The following is a 19743-nucleotide window of genomic DNA, read 5'->3' on the forward strand; positions in this document are numbered from 1 at the left end:
GCAAGAACTCAATATTAATGCCACTTTCTCAAGTGCTGGCTTGACTTTGCCAAACTGCACAAACCTTGCAAGAACTCAATATTAATGCCACTGTCCAGATGCCGCTCCACACATACAACCACTTAATGAAGAAATCACCATGATGCTAATGGATCGTGCAAAAATCAATCAAGCAGTATGATAACTACTTACAGATTTATGGAGAGATACGTAGTCAGCAAAAATGACTAGGCCAGCAGCAATTATAGGTTTCAAAAGCTCATCAATAATGTGAAAATCCCTGCATAATTTGTGTAGATCATCCTTGTCTGCACCACATTGTTGTTTAACCTGCATACCAAAAATGTGTGGAGTTAGCATCAAAGGAATCATACTTTGTACTAACAATGTAGATGATTAACGAGCGGCTTAATACAGATCAGATCAAGCAAGTGAACTCACTCCAATCACAATTGTGGCAAAGGCTGCTTGATAAAGTTTTTGAAGTCTAAGAGCAGACATCTGTTCCTCTATCATCGAAGCCCATGTTTGTATGGTCTCCGCTTTACCAGTCATAGAATAAATGTCAACCATATCATCATGATGTTCATCTGAACCACTTTCCATATTCAAACGATTCTTCAATTTGGTGAGTGCTTGCACTGAAAGCAGTACGTCTGAGAGAAATTGGTCACGCTGTTTCTCATAATCTTCACTTGGCATAGCAGATTGAGCCTTATTGGTTAGGCCTGCCTTTTCAGATTGCTCTTTGAAGTCCTCAAACATCTTCGATGCCTTCAATAAGATCAAAACCTTATGAGGATTAGTACCCAAACTCTTCATTCAGCTCCCATAAACAACAGTTGCTAAGAATACCTACCTGGCAAAATAGCTCCCACAGAGAGTTCACTCCAGGGATTTCACCGTTTCCTTGACAAGAAGACAGGTCGTCAATGATAACTTTTGCATCAACCATGGCTGAAAAATTGTCAACTAGCGTCTTCTCCACACTTGGTGTGATGAAAACAGGCCATGACAATTCTACGTCATTGGTAGAGAGTAGGTTAACCCCTGGGAGTAGTAGTTTATCAAGCTTACTCTGCAAACAAAACATCATATCAGCATATAATACTCCACCTTTGAGAATAAACTAAGTGAACGCATACACGTGAAACTGCACAAACCTTGCAAGAACTCAATATTAGTGCCACTTTCTCAAGTGCTGGCTTGACTTTGCCGAACTTAGATAGACCATTAACAAAAGGGCAAATTTGAACCGCCTCTGACTTCCTGAACAATATGGAGGTTTCCAGACACGTATCGTAGACAGAATCAAGAAGATCCTTGAAAAATCACAATAGAATTAGCTTAACATTCAACAAATAAAGAGAGACCCTAGTAAGGGAGAATTGCCAGACATTCAAACCGTGGTACCTTCTGAAGCCATAGCCACTTCCGCAATTCATCTGGCTGTCTTGAGATCGTTCCTCCTTCCATGTTGCCTACATACCAAGTTCAACAACCAATAGCTCTTATTGAATATCATTTCCTTAATCACTCAATTTAAACCCTCTCATCCCAATACACAAATCAACATACATATGCTCCAGGTAAGACCTGCAGTAACTTTCTCAAGGCTCAGTTTCTTGAATTATATTTCGTGTTGTGAGGTTTGTATATATAAGTTTGGGTTTAGGTTGAGTTCTTTAATCTGTTTGAAATGACCTTTTATTCTCAGACATAAAGAAGTAGGGGTTGCAAAAACCCTTCCCACCCCAGCAGGAACATTTGAGGCCCGCGGACGGACCAGACCCATTACATAATTGCCAGGAGACAAGGGTTTCCCAGAAGAGATCATAGAAGCCAGGCTGTCAGATTTCTTACTGCGTAAAAAAAACTGGCTGAAAAATCTATTAACCTGATTGCATCAAGCTTTACAAAAATCAAGATTTCAATGTGCTGAATCCATTAAGACAGCATAAAAGTAAAACAGGGAAACACTCTGCTTTGCCCCACTCTTTGGGCACCTAGCCAGTCCTATTTTAGCACCTAACAGACACCACAGCTTTACTGGACCCTAATCATTATGTCAACGGTTCCCCAATAGTCATGGTGCATGCACCCCATGTTTGGCGATGATGCATTTGACAATTGCCAAAGATTCATAGGGCCAGCATTCATGTCCATATAGTTAGACAGATGTAACAGTTCAGAGTGGCCAAATATTTCTATATGAAAACTCACGTTCTGCATAAGAGTTGTTTACATCAATTGGCTGAAACCCATTAAGAGTAAGGCCTTTAATCTCAAGCAGATGGCTAGTGTTGCAGGTCTGAATGCCATTTCTCGTGTTGATCCGTCTAATTTCCCAATTTCACTGAAGTAATCTTTTTGTTTCCAAGAGAAGAAACAGGAAGGGGGCCAGCGGGTATCCGTGGAGCACCGAGCAGGAGACGCAAAGCGCTCGTCGAGTGCTCCCTTAGTAAGAACCTTGCGATGAGCTCCAGAATAGAAGGTGGCTACCTCCTGAATCCAAGAGGTGGAGAAACCCAGGCAAAGCATCGTCCCCTTCAAAAAGGTCCAATCCACCCTGCTTCTCGAAGTCTAGCAGCAGTACTGTCATGTCCTCTCCTCAGAGCCTGGCCGTCACAATAGCCTCCCAAAAAGTGAAAACGTTATCCAGGATCTTATTTACAAGATTGTGTGACAAAACAGGCATGTCTTATTCCATGATTGGTTTACTCACCATTGTGACCATCATAAGTACTTAGGCAAGCCTACTACAGTTTTTGGGAGAACTGTTCAAGTACTCAATTTGAAGGAAGTTGGTATAGTTATAAACCCGACTGCTTTTATTTGTCAAAACTGAATGTAAAGAGAGATTTTGCATACCCAAATTGCCAATTTGACATGCAATATTTTGAAGCCGCACCAACATAAAAGCAAAATCCTGGGCAAAGCATCGCTGTCTCTGCTGAATATAGAGTGCATGCTCCATGTATGCAGTCGAAACAGCCACCTTCAAATAAAATCCAGCCATAGCTGAGTGTGATTGCTTTGTTTCACCATCTCAACTAAGGGAGAAAAAGTGTAACCAACAATACCTCCTGGAGCGAAAGATCTTTATGAAAGTTCAGGGAGCACTGTCGTACTTGTTGGAGAAGAGCAAGATTTTTAAAGTAATAATCACCTGCTCTTCTCCAAACACACCAGGTGTTCTGCACTTGAGCTGTGGAAAGACCATCAGTACCCACTTGGAACTCGGTATCAGCAGTCACTTCTATCCAAAAACTAAGTAAATCATCAACCCTGCAAGGAGGCTGTTGGATCCAAGACATAGTAGTGCGTGCTTCCTGCACAAGAAGTGAACCCAAAACTCAAAAAGAAGAAATAAATCAAACCTTATAACCAAAAACAGAACTTCTACTTACAGATAGCAGGCACTCAATTCTTTTCTAATGGATTAGTTGTTTGCAGAAAGGCTGCGGAAATAACCTTTGGAATAGCAGATCGATGATGTGATAAGCCAAGGTTGCGAAGTGTCTTCAGAAGGTCTACAAGAGCTTTCTTTTTTATCATGCGCTTCTTCTCACCATCTCTTAGCTCAGCACTACGAACAATGACTGTCTTCCCAAGATCCTCAAGTGCAGCTGTGCCCCTTCGACGAACCCGACTTGCAGGTTCTGCAAAGGCATTGCTGTTCAGCAACCTCCAAAACTGTGGCAATACAGAGGGTAACTCCTTGCCATGAATCCCAGACATGCCTGTACCCAACAAGTCTAATCATGTCAAACACACCTACATAGGTACACTGCAGAGCTTCTAGAACACGTTCATGGCAGAAATGACTAGAAGCTCAGAAAATTACCCCATTTACTACTAGAGGAAACTTTTGAAGTTAAAACAATCAGCTCCTGCACTTTCTTTTGTAAAAACAGCTGCCAAATTGCATTTGAACTCCTGTACATGGTAACAAAAATAAGCTATAGCAAAACTGTCGATCTGCACAATATGTTGATTGATAAAACAGCATGCTTACAGTTCCTTGTTCCCACTGTCACTGCCATGAGAGACATTGCCTTTTTTTGCAACATGTTTAAAAGCCTCTTCCTGATCCTCCAAATCACTGACTGTATTTATGAAGCTCAGTGATTGACTCTTCTCCACTAGAGCTGGTAATGCAGGCCTGCTCAGCAGTACCTGCAACGTGCATTTCAGTCAGCTCAATGATCACATGCTGAAAGTGAAAGATGACCCTTATTTTACTGCAGCAGCTCACATCATGACCATTATTGAAGGGTTCTTTTATCTCTTGATTATCTTTTTTCCTATGAAGAGACTTCTATTGAGTATGCTAGAACAACACGAGCAAAGGCTCAAGGAATCAATACATCCTACGTAACTCGATTGAGTTATGTGGAGAATATGCTTATTTAAATTGTGCATTCTATATCAACAATTTTCGGTTGTATGCATGATGTGCATGCATGCCATGGGTTGAGGAGTGCTCCACCTGTGCATCAGAGATCAACAATACCAACACTGTGCACTACTTGATGGGATCACCGGATTTGAAACACCCCCCTGGCTTCTCAATCCCCCCCCCCCCCCCGCCTCCCCGCTCTCTTTAAGGCTCACCATGCCTACCTCTCTTTCACTCTTATTTGCACACCACCAGTCCCCCTACCACCACCCCAACGACTGAAATTGCATCCATATGGCCTAGTCTCCAGTCCCATGAACAATGCTGAATGGTCTCTACAGCGTGAGAGCAATGACGACATGAGTGGCTTTCTCCAAAGCTCCAATGCACTACAAAACCCTGCACATAAAGAAAGCCCAAAGAAAATAGAGACCTTTCTATTCCTAAGGATTTCCATAATCGCCTCCAAAACAATCTCTCCATATCCCGTGTCACATGAAATCTCTTCCAAATTCCAATAAAGCAGTCTGAAGGGTCATCCAAATCTGAAACCTCCTGGCATTGCAGACTAATGACACCCAACTCTAGGCACTGCCATCAAGCCCAGACAAAAGGAAATTCCTAACCAATCTCTTGAGTTGTCCCATGCATCCACGAGAATAGCACCAGCATGACATAAAGAACCAAGCAGTGACCACGAACACCTCGCTCACTATTACCACCCTAGAGGGAAAATCCAGCCTTGCACATCTCCAAAAAAAGAAGCTTCCTATGGATGCTCTCCAAAACCGGTTCAAGCTGTTGAGCAGATGACACGATAATATTGATACCCACTTGACAACCCGAGTACTTAATAGGAGTAGCCGTCTAGGTCCAAATGAAGCCAATATCTAAAGCCAAATCTGGAATAGGCATGTCTCACTAACCCAACGACCACAAGACTTATTCCAATTAATAAGGGCCCATGGCAAAAAAATATGCAAGCCTAACCTATAGAAGGTAAGTTCATGTTTGCAGACATCCAAGAAAAATGTTGTGTTCTCCATGAGTTCACTATCCAAAAGCTCTTTCTTCATCCTGTAAGATCAGGAGACTCAAACCGGAAATACATATGTTCAGTTGCAGGAGCTTTGGACAGAGGCCTTGGAGGGAGGCTGCACAGAGCAGACTAGCTAGTTTCAGAGAGCAACAGAGGAGCATCCGTTGGAGCCTTGCCTTCCTGACCCGGCTTCAGCAGAGTACTCCGAATAGCCCATGGACTGGGGCCCAGATGGTTCTAGCCCATGTAGAGCTTAGCTCCATTGAGAAGCGGAGGGTGGAGCACATGTTTCAACCCCACCGATCTCCGAAACGCAAAACACAAGTGATTAGAACAATCCCCGAGGGGTGCAGGCTAGCTCACCTCCCAACTGTAGGTCCTATGCTTCAAACCAACCCCAAAGCCAAGGGCAGAGGTCTGACTCCCACAGATCCATGCTAGTCATTCGACATGCTGATCTATGCTCTGCCACCACAAAGCCGATGTCTTGGTTTTAATAATAATAACCTTAGCCACCCGTAGTAGTCTGCTTTCGTCCTAATCCCAGGGCTCCTCTAAACTTGCCGGATTAGGCCACCAATCTTAAGGATCAGTACTAGGTACATAATAGTACAGATACTATGCTAGAGCTTACTTTTGGACCTAGGCGGGAGACGGGTCAATGGAGATTTCTTTGAGATTATAGGCCCACACAATCGGAGGGATGGTATATGCAAATTGCAAGGCCAAGATGGATCCATAGTTGCTGATCCCCCCCCACGTGCAAGCCATTACCATGGATGTATTCCATTTCCTTCTTATTGTCCCCCTATCCTCTCAGGTGATGGATGCGCATGAGCAGGTTTCGTAGCATATGAGAGCCCACCCCCCCCCCCCTTTCTCCTCGGCGGCTCTCCGGACTTTTCCATTGACACCCTTTACTTCAGGAACTTGTGGAGGCTTTGCAGAAACTACCCAAGGGAAAATGCCCTAGAAAGGATGGCCTCCTTATTTCCATATTTCTTCGTCACTCATTGGGATCTCATGGAAGGTGGCTTCAAAGCTTTCTTCAATGGAGATTATGACCATGGGCACCATGCCGAAGAGGTTGTCAAAGGGATTGGATCATTTGACTCCCAAGGAGTGTGGTGATATATTGGAGATTCTGCAGTTGAGAGCCATCGACCTCCTAGGGACCGCATACAAAATCTTAGCCAAATCTATCAGCCGGCGGCTGCAGCCTTTCCTCCCTGATTTGATTCATGGCACAAACAGGTTTAGTTTAGGATCCGAGCATTCTGCACAACGTCTTCACTTTTTGGAAAGTGACCGATTCATCTGGGTTGAGGCAGCACGATTTGATCGTTCTCCTTGATTTTTAAAAACCCTGTTACATGGTGGACAAGGCTTTAAGGAGGGGACAATGTGCCTGATGGGATTTCCAAAGGAGTAGGTTTGAGGTATTTCTATCCTCTATTCAGCTTCGCACAGCCAGGTTCTCATCTAGGGAGCCACAGGTAACAGATTTCCGCTTTCTCGCTCGGTCTGGCAAGGCTGCTCACTGGCACCTTTTCTCTTCTTGTTTCTTACCGAGGCCGGGAGAAGTTCTCTCTCCACACACGAGATAGGGGTATAGGGGTTGCGACTTCCCATCCGCTTGCAGGAGGAGCTGCTTGACTCAGAGTTTGTCGATGAACACAACAGCATACTTATCGAGAATCTCCAAAGATTCGCCGATGCTATAGAAATCTTCTGTTATGCATCTGGTGCACAAATCAACTAACACAAGTCGTGTGGATTCTAGGTTGGCTCATTGCTCGCCGCATCTTGGAGGCCACTTGAGGGTTTTCAGTGGATCCGGAGCAGCACTCCTGTTCAATATCTTGGATGTCAGGTTGGTATCGACATTTCTCCGGAACAACACTTAGCCCATCTTCTTCTCAGCATTTGGAAGTTGTTATACAAGAGTTCAGCCAGGCTTTCCTTGGCTGGTCAAGTGGTGGTGGCGAACTAGGTTCTTCTCGCCACTATGTTGTACATCACCTCTTGCCAAGCCTTGCATTGGTCACATTCAGCAGTTGATCCGCAACCTTCTTTAAGGTTGTAGGGAAGGGAGGCCTACAAAGACTAAGGTGGCCTCGAGAGTAATTATATAGCCTCGCCATAGGGGGGGCCTGGACATCCTCGACATAGGGGGGGGGGGGGTCCTACACATCATCGACCCCTCTATTCAAAGCCATGACATTTTGAGCAAGTTGCTAGTTCGTGGACTTATTTTGGGTCGCGAGCCCTGAAAGGACTCTGCCCACACCCTTGTGTTGGGGGTCCCTGGCCCTAGAGTATGAGATGGATTTTCACAGAGATGTTGGCTCATGGCTTCTCCCAGGCAAGAAAAATTTGCAACCAACCTCATGCGAGCTTGGGACCACCTCAGGCCGGTGCTTCAACAGTCCATTCCGATTTCATCAAACAAGCACCTCCGTCAGCCCTCGGTATGGAACCTCCTTGTCTGTTTACCCTGTGGTTATATGTCGAAGACATGTATCGTGGGAAGCTTTGAGTATGGAACCAGCTCCGTCTCTCACAAATTAGGGCGTCTTTTTATTCAGCTTCCCTCAAATGCCCAAGAGAGGAGGCTCGGAGGCATACGAAGCAGGGCCAGGCTTAACCTTGACATCCCCCCCCCCCCCCCCCCCCGGTTCGGCCGTCCATGGCACTAATGAAAGCTCCGCCTTCCTCACCTTCTCTATCAAACCGAATGGCACACTCGACAAAGCACAGCCCCCTTTGGAGGATTTTAGTGGATGCACCTTGTAGAGGGTGAGAGTTATTGGTTTCCATGATCATAGTTGGTACATAACCCAACGTGGCCACAGAGGGATTCTAGTGGTTATAACTATGGGAGGGTTGCCCTCTCACGCGACTTCACTTGGATCCACGAGAATGGACATGCCACAATCCCTTTGCTAAAGAGGAGGCTCCCAACACCCCTTTCTTTGCTTACACCGCATGGCTAGGCTGCGGGATTTAGACACCCGAAATCGAGGGCACTCTAGCAACAGCAGTGCACTAGTAGTCTCAAGGCCTCCGTCAGTTTCTCTCAGATTTCTAGAAGAGGCTGTGGGACAATTTTCGGCCGCAAACAATTACTCTTTTTCTGTGGTAGTTGGCACTTGGTTGGCCATCGGAGGTAGGCCAACAGTTTGTTCAAGGTGTGGCCATTTTCAAGAGTCCAATCGACATTGGCTTTGGGATTGCTTGAAGGCTCAGCACGTCTCGCAGAGAATTCTCCGCATGATTGGGCAACTGAGGCCGAGACCGCCATATGAGGAGGATGGTGGGGGCCTTGCCTTGCAAGTCTCTCATCTTCATATCCCTACACTTCCACTTCCACTTCCAGCTCCCTCTTCTGATCATTAGATTCCCAGTTCCTACCAAAGATGGGAGATGTGCAACAACATGATCCACTCAGGATGGAGGGTTTGATCAAGGGTAGGAAGGTATATGTACTTTTTGATAATTGTGGCAGTCGTAACATTGTGAGTGCTTGCTTGGTGCATAAATTGTCGTTGCAAGCTATGGCAAGTGACCACAAGTACAAGTGAACTTTGATCGGGCATGGCACCGGAGATTTGGAAGAAGACAGTTCCGAACCTAGAGTTGCATATGGGCAACTATCACAGGAACCTTGACTTCCACGTCATGACCATGGATTGGGTTGATGTGATTTCGGAATATATTGGTTCGAGGAAAAGAACCCTTGCAAATAATTATGGGAACCAAGATATGTGCACACTACTACAGCGTCATGCACGAGGCCATACATAAAGCGCCTAGTGGGGAGATATCCTTAACGTGGGAAGAGGCTTATAAGTGGAGGCACAATTATAGCACTTATAGGGTTAAAAGCTTATAGAAGCATTGGGGCTGTGCCTACATAAGTGAAACCTAGGCTAGTCTAACATCATCGAGCATGGCCCATTGGAAATGTTCACAGCAACGGCACCTGTAGGGTGTGGCCTAGTTCTATGGAGCGCTTACTGCAAGGGAGATTCTCCAAGGATGTAGCTATGGCCTCCAACTCAAGGGAGAGTCTAGAGGACTCCATGGCTCAGAGGGGAGCCTTAAGCCTGGCTCCTACGCGGTTCCATGTCAGATAGTTCTAGAGCTTGGTCGTGGAGAGCCTTACAGTACTCTAGAAATGCATACCCGAATAAGAGAAAGGATTACCAAAGCAAGAAGATTGGATTTATGCATTGACATAAAGAGCATATAATTAATGCTAGCACTCTTGGGGATAGTATCCCTCTGATATCCCACATTCAAACCGATAAAGCTATGAAGAAGGGTGTTTCCTTATACTTGATTTTTGAAGATGATAATCTGCATATGGTTTCACTTGATGCTAGTAGCCTGAATTTTCTACGAAACTTTGGTGATTGCTTTTCCCGATCTTTGCCTCTACTAGTATGGCATCAACAAGGCGAAAAGACCATATCATTGATTTGATCTTGAGAAGGGCCTAGTGAGACCTAGCTCATCACCCTTTTTCCCACCCGTGCTCCTTGTGGAGAATAAAAATGGGTCTTTCTGTATGTGTTCATTACAGAGCCCTAAACAAGATCACCATCAAGAAATGTTTGACTATATCAAGGATTGATGACATCTTGATTTAGTTGCAAGACGCCTCATGCTTTAGCAGCATTGACATGAAATGGATGTCATCTGGTTCGGGTGGCACCTCAAGATTGGCATACAATAGCTCTCCGCACTTTCTTTGGGCTTACCATGCGCCAACCACGTTCAATAGGTTGACGGACAAGATATTTCGAGAACGCAAGAAGTTCACAGGTTCTTTCTTTGATGATATCATGGCGTTCTCCAAGATGGAGAAGGAGCATAGATAGCACCTCCCCATTGTGTCTGAAGAGCTGAGAGAGAATAAACTCTATATCAATGTTTGATGATCATAGAAAGCACCTCCCCATTGTGTCTGAAGAGCTGAGAATAAACTCTATATCAATGTTTGGAAAGCTGAGAAAGAATAACAACTACATCCAGTAGCGGGAATCTATAATTATAGTGGCAAACAATCCAGTACACCGGCAATACTACTCTTTTATAAAAAAAGTTTTCATAGAAATGTACTTGGATAATTCGAATGAATTGGAGGAGGTAGCTCCCAGTCATTCCAAGCTTGTACAAATCAATACTCTTTTGTTAGTGAGATACCTTCAAGGGGGTGCTGACCCATCTTTGACCCCTAGTGGAGTGTTTATGGTCATGTTTTCATCCTGCACAGTGTGTTTAGCTAGATTACCGGTTAATTGTCCCAAAATCTATGCTCCCCATCAAACCAAGAATTTGTAGAACCATTTCCACTTAAAAGAGATTACAATGGATTAGAAGAGACACATTCCAAAGACGCACAAAGGGATCAGCACATAGTCCGTTGAAAGACAAGATTCTACAGCCCTCTGACTTCACAAAGAGAGAGCTCCCATCCTCCCTTAAAAGGAACATATCACCAAGATTCAACGAGGTCTGGAGGTATCCCAGCAAACGTTAATGAACCCCATCCATTTTCCCTCCCCTATTTATCTAGGTAAGCAAATAAGTATCTTTACGCATCTCCTACAGAAGTTTACATCCAGAGCAAAAAGCAACCAAAATCACCATGAATCTGCACCAACTAACTCTTTTTGGTGGGTGTTGTAGAGAAACATGAAAGCTAGAGCAGACTATAAATGGAACAAGAACAAAACAAAAAAAATGAAAGACAAAGAGTTACCTTGAGATGAGTGTAGACAAGACACAAGATTGAGATTCATTGATGTGACACCTACAATTTATAGGTGAGAAGTACAAGATTGAGTAGACTCACTTATGGGATAAATGTAGAGGTGCCACATGGCACTAGACTCAAGACACAAAGACTGAACTGAAACTAGACTAGAGAAATAGTACACCTAGTGTGCACTTATTTCCAACACCCTCCTTAAGTGGACACTAGGAGGAAGACAAAAAGACAAGACTAGAAGACAGACATAAAGACTGATATACTGAGAGACAAGACATGAGAGACAAAAGATCCTGAGACACCCCTCCTCAAGTGATATCCTCATATGGGTCCACAAGGATAGGGACAAGATGGATCTAAAACAAGACACAGTCAGATTGATAGACAGACAGATAGACAACAGATAGACAGACAGACAAGACTAGATAGACAGAAAACTGACTGTAGACAAACAGATGGACCTTGAAGACATCCCCTCCTCAAGGGCAATGTCTGCCTCTTGGGTAGGGACAAGAGAGAGGTCAAAAAGCATAATGAGTAAGACACTAGAACCCCTTGACCTACATCATCAGTGGTCAAAGTGGTAGACAAGAAAGGTGAAGTAATCAGAAGGCCCATTCCTCATCATGTGAGGAATGAACAGCAAGTTCTGCTGATGTAGATGCTGCAGCAACATGGGCTGAGGTAGATGCAGGGGCTGATGTAGAGGTTTTAGAGTAGCAGTCCTTCTCCCGGTGATTATCACGGCCACAAATGGTGCATGGATGAGCCTTGAAGCAGTCCTTCTCCATATGATTAGTTTTTCCACAATGGGTGCAAGGCTTTCTTACCTTAGAACCTCCTTTCTTTGCTAAAAATGCAGTGTCAGTTACCTTTTGTTGTTTTGTTCTTTCCTCTTCTTGGAGAGCATTGATGATACCTTCAAGAGTAGGATTATTGTGATATTTGAAGGTAGTGACAAGAGTAGCATAGGTGTCAGGTAAGCTTTTGAGAAGCACAGCAATAGCAATATCTTCGGAGATGGGGGACTTCACTGATTAAAGCTGAACCATAAGACTGCGAAAATAATTGACATGAGAGGCTATAGTAGCTCCCTCCTGCATATATAGATCAAAGAATGAGATCATAAGTGCAATCTTAGAGTTTTTAGAACGGGGTCCAAAAAGGGTATCCAAAGTGATCCATGCTCGAGAAGCAGACTCTATGTCGGAGATGTGATGAATGTAATCATCTCCAAGACCGAGCAGGATGATAGCATAGGCTTTGTCATTCTTAGCAGTGGGAGCATAAGTGATAACTTGCTCAATGTTGGAATCTTCGGGAGCAGCATGGTGAACAATGTCCCAAAGACCTTCTTTCATAAGATGGCACTTGATTTTGATTTGCCAAGTATGAAAGTTGGAGCCATTGAATTTGTCGATAGACATGAGAGAATGAGTAGAAGAGGCCATGTGGGAAGGTCTTATCTCTTGCTAAAATGCAAGGGCAGTGTCTATTCCCTTACAAGATTGCAGGAATGAATGAAAGAAGAGATCCAAACTGTTTTTAGAAGCCGGCTCTCTCACCACTTGTCAGGGCCATAGCATGTGACAGCCCATCGAAGCATGAGGAACTAGCAGTTTGCAGATATGAGGATAGGAAAAGGACTGACCAGCAAACTGAAGGAGACAATGCACAGTACCTTGTAGATTCTTCAAGAGGACTGAACTGCCTTTAGATGATGCGTAGACTGTAGATGAAGAAACACCGCCTCCGGCAGATAGACGTAGACTGCTGCAGAGTTGTAATACGGCTCCTGTGAATAAGTAGTACAAGTGCTGCTCATCCAGAGAGGGAGGCCGACAGTAGCTGCAGGTATGTAGTGATGCGCAACCTGTAGAGGATGAAGCGCCAGCAGCAGCAACTGGAAAACAGGCCGACGGACAGCAAAAACTGGCGGACAGAAGGTTCAGGCCGGCGCAGGGTGATTCAGAATGTGAATAGGCTGGGCAGCACGTGCAGCTATAAGAGGCGACGTTGGACAACAAATGCAAGTCAAGTTACACAACATGTGCAGATCTACGCAGGGCAACAGATGGGCTGCGCTGAGTTGAGTGGGACAGCTTGGAGAGAATGGCGAAAGCTCATAAGAAAAACAGGGAAACCCTAAAAACTTGCTCTGATACCATGTAGAGAAACATGAAAGCTAGAGCAGACTATAAATGGAACAAGAACAAAACAAAAAAAATGAAAGACAGAGAGTTACCTTGAGATGAGTGTAGACAAGACACAAGATTGAGATTCATTGATGTGACACCTACAATTTATAGGTGAGAAGTACAAGATTGAGTAGACTCACTTATGGGATAAATGTAGAGGTGCCACATGGCACTAGACTCAAGACACAAAGACTGAACTGAAACTAGACTAGAGAAATAGTACACCTAGTGTGCACTTATTTCCAACAAGTGTCCACTACCATAGAGTATGGCAATGGGTTATTCATGTGCATGCCTGCTTTGGGCACTTCTACTGGAGTTTTCTATACACATTGCATACTAATATGGTCTCATAAGATTTTGTTGGCCGCCTGCAAATGTGCTTACATCCTTTGTAATCCTGTCCTTGCCTTGGGTTTGCTGCTCCATTTAACCGTGGGTTGTATGTAAGTGTAGACACCAGATAGAGCCAAGATCAACACAATTCTATGCATTTGAAAATATGTCATAATTGGGAAAAACTACGCAACCTACCTTGTATTTGCTCACAAGCTTGAACACCTTCCTGTGAGCATTCTCTGTTGAAGAAACCAACGAATAATAACTGCGCTCATCCCACCTGTGCAACCTTGCGAAATCGTTCAGTTCATTCTTTACACTTGTCCTTCCAGCAGCAATATACTCTTCTATCCTGCAACCAAGAATTATACAGCATTGCCTCAACACCGATATTCAAAAGGTAAAGCAGCCATTTGAAAATCCCAGTTTACATGTCATGTTTTTAAATGCATACAGATATGAGATGATCATTAGTTCCAAATTGCTAGTATAATTAATCCGTAAAGCACTTACAAAGGTAAGAACTGATAATAATATCTGAATACGTTGTACAGAATCTTGGCTATTATGTCTATTGAAGACCTGCATGGTGAAAATACCATGGAACAACTGTTACTACAGACTACACAAGTATGGGGTGATAAAAATCTCACCAATCCCAACTTCTGCCAGAAATGGACCTAAATGGATGAACCATTTTGAGTTTTTCTAAGTGCTCAATTGTTACCTGGAAAGGCCACATGGTGCATTTGCACAATTTTGTTGGGCGTGAAATTCACCATAAAATCCCATAAGAATCTGCAAACGTCTTTTGTATTCTCCTAGTGTTGCCGTTTGCATGAATTCCTCAAGGCTGTAATCAAGCATTACAAGATCAAATCCAGAAAATTACATGAGATGGCCAGAAAAAAGCATAGATTAATGCAATTTCACACCAACCTTGCAATTGTAGGCTCAAATTCCGAATCAAATTTTAATCCCACGTTTGGATGTAGCACACCATACAACGGAAACCATAACTGTGTGAGCATGATAAAAAGCTTAGTCCAGCAAAAGAACTTCCAATACAAAGGAATAGTGCCTCCAAAGATCTTCCTATGAAAAGTAACAATGTCTGCATAAATTCTAACCTTCTCAGCCTCCAGCTCATAATGCAGTTCCACTTTTTGAAGTAAAACTTCCCAGTACTCCAACTCAAGTTTTCTCCACCTCGACACTAAGCGTGCTAATCCACTTAAGACATCTGCAGAACAAGCAAAAAGCTTACCCCATAAATGCATACCAAATCAATGGCCATATCCTTTTATTCCGCCATACCCTTTTCTTGGTGAATGTGAACAGCCATACCCTTTCAATCATATTAACAGAAATAAGAACAAAAGAGCATAAAATCAATATTTTCATTTCCATTATTGTAAAGTTTGCAGATCAAAGCATGTGGCTTGAGGGCTATTTCCCTTGCCTGCCAAAGATAAATGCTTGGGGGCATTCTCCTCCCACAACTGAGCTTTTGATAAAAGCTGCTCAACTCCAATCAAGGCCTGTCCAGGTAGTACTCAACAGATCAGTACGGAGAAGTGAGAATTCTTGTCTAACAAAGAGAGAATACATGAATGAAGGAAAATTGGACAACTTATTTCTTCATGCAAAACAAACCTTCATAAGAGGAACATTAATAGACATTGCCAATAATGACTCTGCACCACGCACAAGCTGTAGCAGGGAAGGCTGGTCAGGCCACTCCGCAAGAAGCCTGGAGATACAGTCTTGTAAGCTTGCCAATGGTTTCAGCAGAGATGCTAGTTCTGATGGACTCGCATCCTAGAAGACATCACTCGCACCAAAAAAAAAAAAGGTCAAAACTTTGTAGAAAAATTTACCATAAACTCTACAAATTTTGCTTGTGAAAAAGAGACTCATCTCAAACTGCTTACTTCTGAGTCTTGTAAGTGGAAAAAAAAAACTCACATAATGGAAAAGGTGCACACCTCATAAATGTTGAAATTCTTTATCTTTTCTGTAGACGATAACAGACTCTCATGTTTCAAGGACAGCATCAGCATATGAGCCGGAATAAGTCTCTCATTTATACTTGCAGGCAGTAAAGCACCTGTACCTGAAAATGTGAAAATTGTCTTTAGAGACATTACTTCAAACAAATAAAATTTTGATATAGCTGCTCAAACAAAAGCCAACCTTCTAGAATTATCTTTCCTGCATCATAAGATAAAGCAAAGGCATCCAATCTTTGTTCATCAGACACTACCATGAAGTTCGTATTCTGCAAGCCTCAACACAGTTCAGGGTGCAATAAACAAGACTACAAACAAGAAATGCAATGGCAACTCCTACAATTAGCTCCCCATATTGTTCACCCTTCAAAAACCAGACAATGAGCACTTGCTGTCAGGTAACTTACTAAACTCACCCCTTCTTGAGCCCTTTGTACAGCAAACATCTGATCCTGCAAATGCGTGACTTCTTTGCTTAGAGTATCCTCATATGCTTTCCACTCCCGGCCAGAAACTTGAGATCCAGCATCTTTGGGGACAAAATCCTCATCAACACATGGTTTCTGCATAATACGTAAGTAGATCTCACACCAGAATACTGGTAAAAAAAGACTCTTTCAAGCACTCTCTCTGACATCAAAACAGACACCTAGATTTCCATGACCAAACCAGTAACAAACTTCATTACTAGAAGAAATAATTGAAATCTATAGAACAGAAATAAAAGTCATAAGAACTCACATCTTCATCTGAACCTTCACTTCGTGATTCAGAAACTCTTAAGTAATCAGGAAACATGGCTCTAAAGGCTTCTTCATCTTGCTCAAAATCTAATCCCATTGTATGGGAATGTTGTTTGAACTGTATCAGAGCAAGTTCCTCCTCCTTTCTGGCATCTATATTGTCCCTCATTTCCTTCCAAAATGCAGAAACTAATTGGAGCAGCATTGTAACGATCTGAAATATCAGCAGCAGCAAACTATCAAGTTCTAGAATAAAGATCAACCTGGTTCCGCCACATGAAAATCTATAAACGCATAGATTAAATCTCCTACAACAATAACTTACAGAAAACAAGTCTCACCTTGAGAGAGGTACCGTACACTAAACCCGCATGCATTACTTTTTTCTTGACATGTGCAATGGCACACTGGAAAACCTTCACTTTGAACTTAGTCAACACCATCTGCAACAAAACAGTTGTCTTGAGACCTAACATCAAAAGTAGCCAGAACATAGACAACTTTTACATTCGCCAGTTTTGACTCAGATTCAAACAAAGATAGGTCTATCCTTTTCTTTAGTTGAAAGACTCGTCCCTCAAGTTCAAGAGAGACTACTTTTGCAAGATTTTTTGATATTGAAAGAAAAAATTTACAAGTACCCACAGTGTTCCTATAGACACAACATATAGGGACAACATTGAAATATTGCATGCAAGATCGATTGATATGTTACATGTGAATGCTGAGATTGATTTCAAGATCCACGAAAACACATATAACCATCCTCTCTTAGAAAGCTAGAAAAGTTTGCTGTTTTCTCTACATCCTCCAGCCATTTTAGAACGTACTGTGGGCAAGCAGTAGCAAGAAGATGCCAGCTTAGTTGGTTAATAAGGTTGTTGAAAGTCAAGGTGCACTCAGAGAAGGCAAGTTGAATCCTCTTGAAGATGGCAACCATGTGGCAGTTGACAGCGGACATATAGCAGCTGAGGGCCGTGGTGTTGAGGCTTTAAGCCAGCGACCAGGGAAGTGGGCAGGCAACACTTAAGGGTTAGTAGGAGTCAGGACAGAAGACAGCACTACAGTGCATGGGCTCAAAAACAGGTAGCAGAGATGTGGACAAGCAAACAAGCGGTCATTTGGTGTGGCTCAGAAGGCTATGATAACTGGAAGCAGGGCAGGTAGAAACTGCTGAGAGTACAGACGATGTGTTGGTAGGGAGTTGGGGGCATTGGGGTCAAGTAGGTTTGAAGAAGGGGACAATGCTGTAGTAGAGAGACGAAAATCAAGGGACTTAGGGTTAAAGCATGGGAAGGTTAGGTTTATTAGGAGTTGCCATAAAGTAGAGGGTTGATGGTATTGGGAAATGAAAGGTGAAGATAAGAATGCGGCATCTAGCAGATCTCAACTAAATCTGACAAAATGAGAGCTATATGAGAAGAATGTTGTAATTTAACAGATGGACCTTGATGTGTTTACAAAAAAAAAAAAAGCTCTTCAACATATTCTAGTCCAACTAACCTGATTCAGTGACTGTTTAACTATGCATAAAAGTTCTTATTGGCAATAGAGGACCCTCATATACAAGACACACAGTTCAAGTCCGTAGAGTACCTCCTTCTCCTTTGCTTCAGATACTTGTGTGTCTATCATACCCACCATAAAGTCATAAAAGCCTTCCTCAAGAAAGTAAAATGCAGGTACGGCACTCATGATACTCTCATTTTCTATCTTCTTATGAAAAATTGCATTCCTGCTCGGAAACTCCATAAGACCACAGAGTACTTCCTGTAAACGAATTCGCCAATCACAAAATAAGAAATTACCCATACACAGCAAAAATCAATGTGTCTGATTGTCTCTTACATGTAAATTGCTTCCACGTCCCTTGAAAGCTCCTTGCATCAGAAAGTGTTTCTGTAGGAATGCAGAAAATAGCAATGATAAACCCAACTTTAATTCTAATACTGACAACTGCACAGGTTGTGCAAGATCTTGATAATCTGGATAGTTTGTTGATAGCCGACGAATGAACTGCACTGCAACCTCCTGCAGTAAGGTTAAGAAAAAATGAGCACCTGGAATTCATTCAAAGCTAAGGCAATTAAGCGCAAGAAGATGTCTGCCACCTGCCACTGGAGTACTTTTTGCATTATTTGGTCTACTAAGGACTTCCCTACAGTGCTCTCCAGACAGGTGATCCAAGCAAACACACTGCAAGATCCCTCCATTGACTTTATGAAGCCATTGACCTCGTTATAGAAAATTTCCAGATTCCCAGGTGGTGGACGATATACACACTGCAAAATCAAACAACAAATAAAAACACTGACAATATACAAAATTACTCCACCTCCATGCCATCAGATTCCCAGCTATGAGATCATGTCTCACCTTTGAAGCTACAGCCATGACCTCTTGTTCTAGCTCTTGAATCTTGAACTGGAGTTCTGTATAATTTGCTTCCTTTGAACCCCCTCTTACTATAAGATCACTCTCTTGTCTTACCTGTAAAGAGACAGATTAGCACTGCGTAATAGGTCATATCAGATTTCACCTATCCATATACCTTCAACACAAAAGCTTTGAACCCATTACCTGCAATTCAAGTTTAGCATCTGAAATCCTTTCTAAAAGTAATGTGTGTTCATAAGCATACTTTGCAGCTGGATCATACGCTTGGCTTGGCAGCATTAATCTTAAGCGTATAGCTCCCAGAAGTAGCCATATTTTTCCATGCAGAGAATGAAAATCTGTACCTAAAGAGCCATGTGTCATCTTTCATATTTTGCAAATCAGCTACGTAGCAACAAAGCTAAACCTTCATATTATCACAACACACAACATTTAGAGATTGATAAGTGTACATGTGAAGTGTGAGTCAGGCTGCCATTCAGCATATAGCAAATCCAAAGAAAGGCCAAGGTGTGAATCGACCAATGCAGCAAATCTTTGATCACTTGACTTTCTGAGCATAACTTTTACGAGTTGCACTTCTTCCTTTCCAGCTCCTACATGACCCTGGTACGATTACATTTGATAAAATAATCCAGTTAACAAATAGTGTAAAAACACTTGTAGACCAAAATACAAATATCAACAAGACACAGAATCATGTTAGAACTCACCTGCACTCCTTTCAGATGTAATGTTGTTAATAAGGACTTCAAGTGGGCTATATCCTCTTTTTCAAATGACTTTGCAAAAGAAAATACTATCTGCAGAGACACAAACTCAGCCAATCTCTGC

General features: G+C 42.8%; 1 protein-coding gene across 5 annotated transcripts in view; it reads right to left on the reverse strand.

The window, feature by feature from the left end:
• LOC147629254 (midasin-like protein) overlaps nucleotides 1-19743 on the reverse strand; it is a 108150-nt gene continuing 88407 nt past the window's right edge. For 3 of the 5 annotated variants that reach the window (XM_086812513.1, XM_086812511.1, XM_086812515.1), the window contains 29 exons: nucleotides 19623-19712; nucleotides 19362-19515; nucleotides 19093-19253; nucleotides 18889-19002; nucleotides 18624-18794; nucleotides 18361-18543; nucleotides 18109-18282; nucleotides 16854-16955; nucleotides 16511-16726; nucleotides 16186-16332; nucleotides 15954-16038; nucleotides 15746-15873; nucleotides 15414-15578; nucleotides 15220-15298; nucleotides 14888-15000; nucleotides 14697-14776; nucleotides 14485-14610; nucleotides 14271-14339; nucleotides 13953-14109; nucleotides 4019-4179; nucleotides 3848-3939; nucleotides 3475-3743; nucleotides 3084-3332; nucleotides 2872-2998; nucleotides 1414-1481; nucleotides 1164-1322; nucleotides 860-1078; nucleotides 442-774; nucleotides 1-330 (listed from right to left, as the gene is read on the reverse strand). In XM_086812513.1, the coding sequence (XP_086668639.1) occupies nucleotides 169-330; nucleotides 442-774; nucleotides 860-1078; nucleotides 1164-1322; nucleotides 1414-1481; nucleotides 2872-2998; nucleotides 3084-3332; nucleotides 3475-3743; nucleotides 3848-3939; nucleotides 4019-4179; nucleotides 13953-14109; nucleotides 14271-14339; nucleotides 14485-14610; nucleotides 14697-14776; nucleotides 14888-15000; nucleotides 15220-15298; nucleotides 15414-15578; nucleotides 15746-15873; nucleotides 15954-16038; nucleotides 16186-16332; nucleotides 16511-16726; nucleotides 16854-16955; nucleotides 18109-18282; nucleotides 18361-18543; nucleotides 18624-18794; nucleotides 18889-19002; nucleotides 19093-19253; nucleotides 19362-19515; nucleotides 19623-19712 (4353 nt within the window). In that variant the 3' untranslated portion in view covers nucleotides 1-168. Of the gene's footprint in view, nucleotides 331-441; nucleotides 775-859; nucleotides 1079-1163; nucleotides 1323-1413; nucleotides 1482-2871; nucleotides 2999-3083; nucleotides 3333-3474; nucleotides 3744-3847; nucleotides 3940-4018; nucleotides 4180-13952; nucleotides 14110-14270; nucleotides 14340-14484; nucleotides 14611-14696; nucleotides 14777-14887; nucleotides 15001-15219; nucleotides 15299-15413; nucleotides 15579-15745; nucleotides 15874-15953; nucleotides 16039-16185; nucleotides 16333-16510; nucleotides 16727-16853; nucleotides 16956-18108; nucleotides 18283-18360; nucleotides 18544-18623; nucleotides 18795-18888; nucleotides 19003-19092; nucleotides 19254-19361; nucleotides 19516-19622; nucleotides 19713-19743 lie in introns of those variants that run through there. The other 2 variants (XM_086812512.1, XM_086812514.1) reach the window with 2 other exon arrangements.

This window comes from Cibotium barometz, chromosome 18, assembly GCF_041138505.1.
Source record: "Cibotium barometz isolate CiBa-2024 chromosome 18, ASM4113850v1, whole genome shotgun sequence".
NCBI classification, from domain to species: Eukaryota; Viridiplantae; Streptophyta; class Polypodiopsida; order Cyatheales; family Cibotiaceae; genus Cibotium; species Cibotium barometz.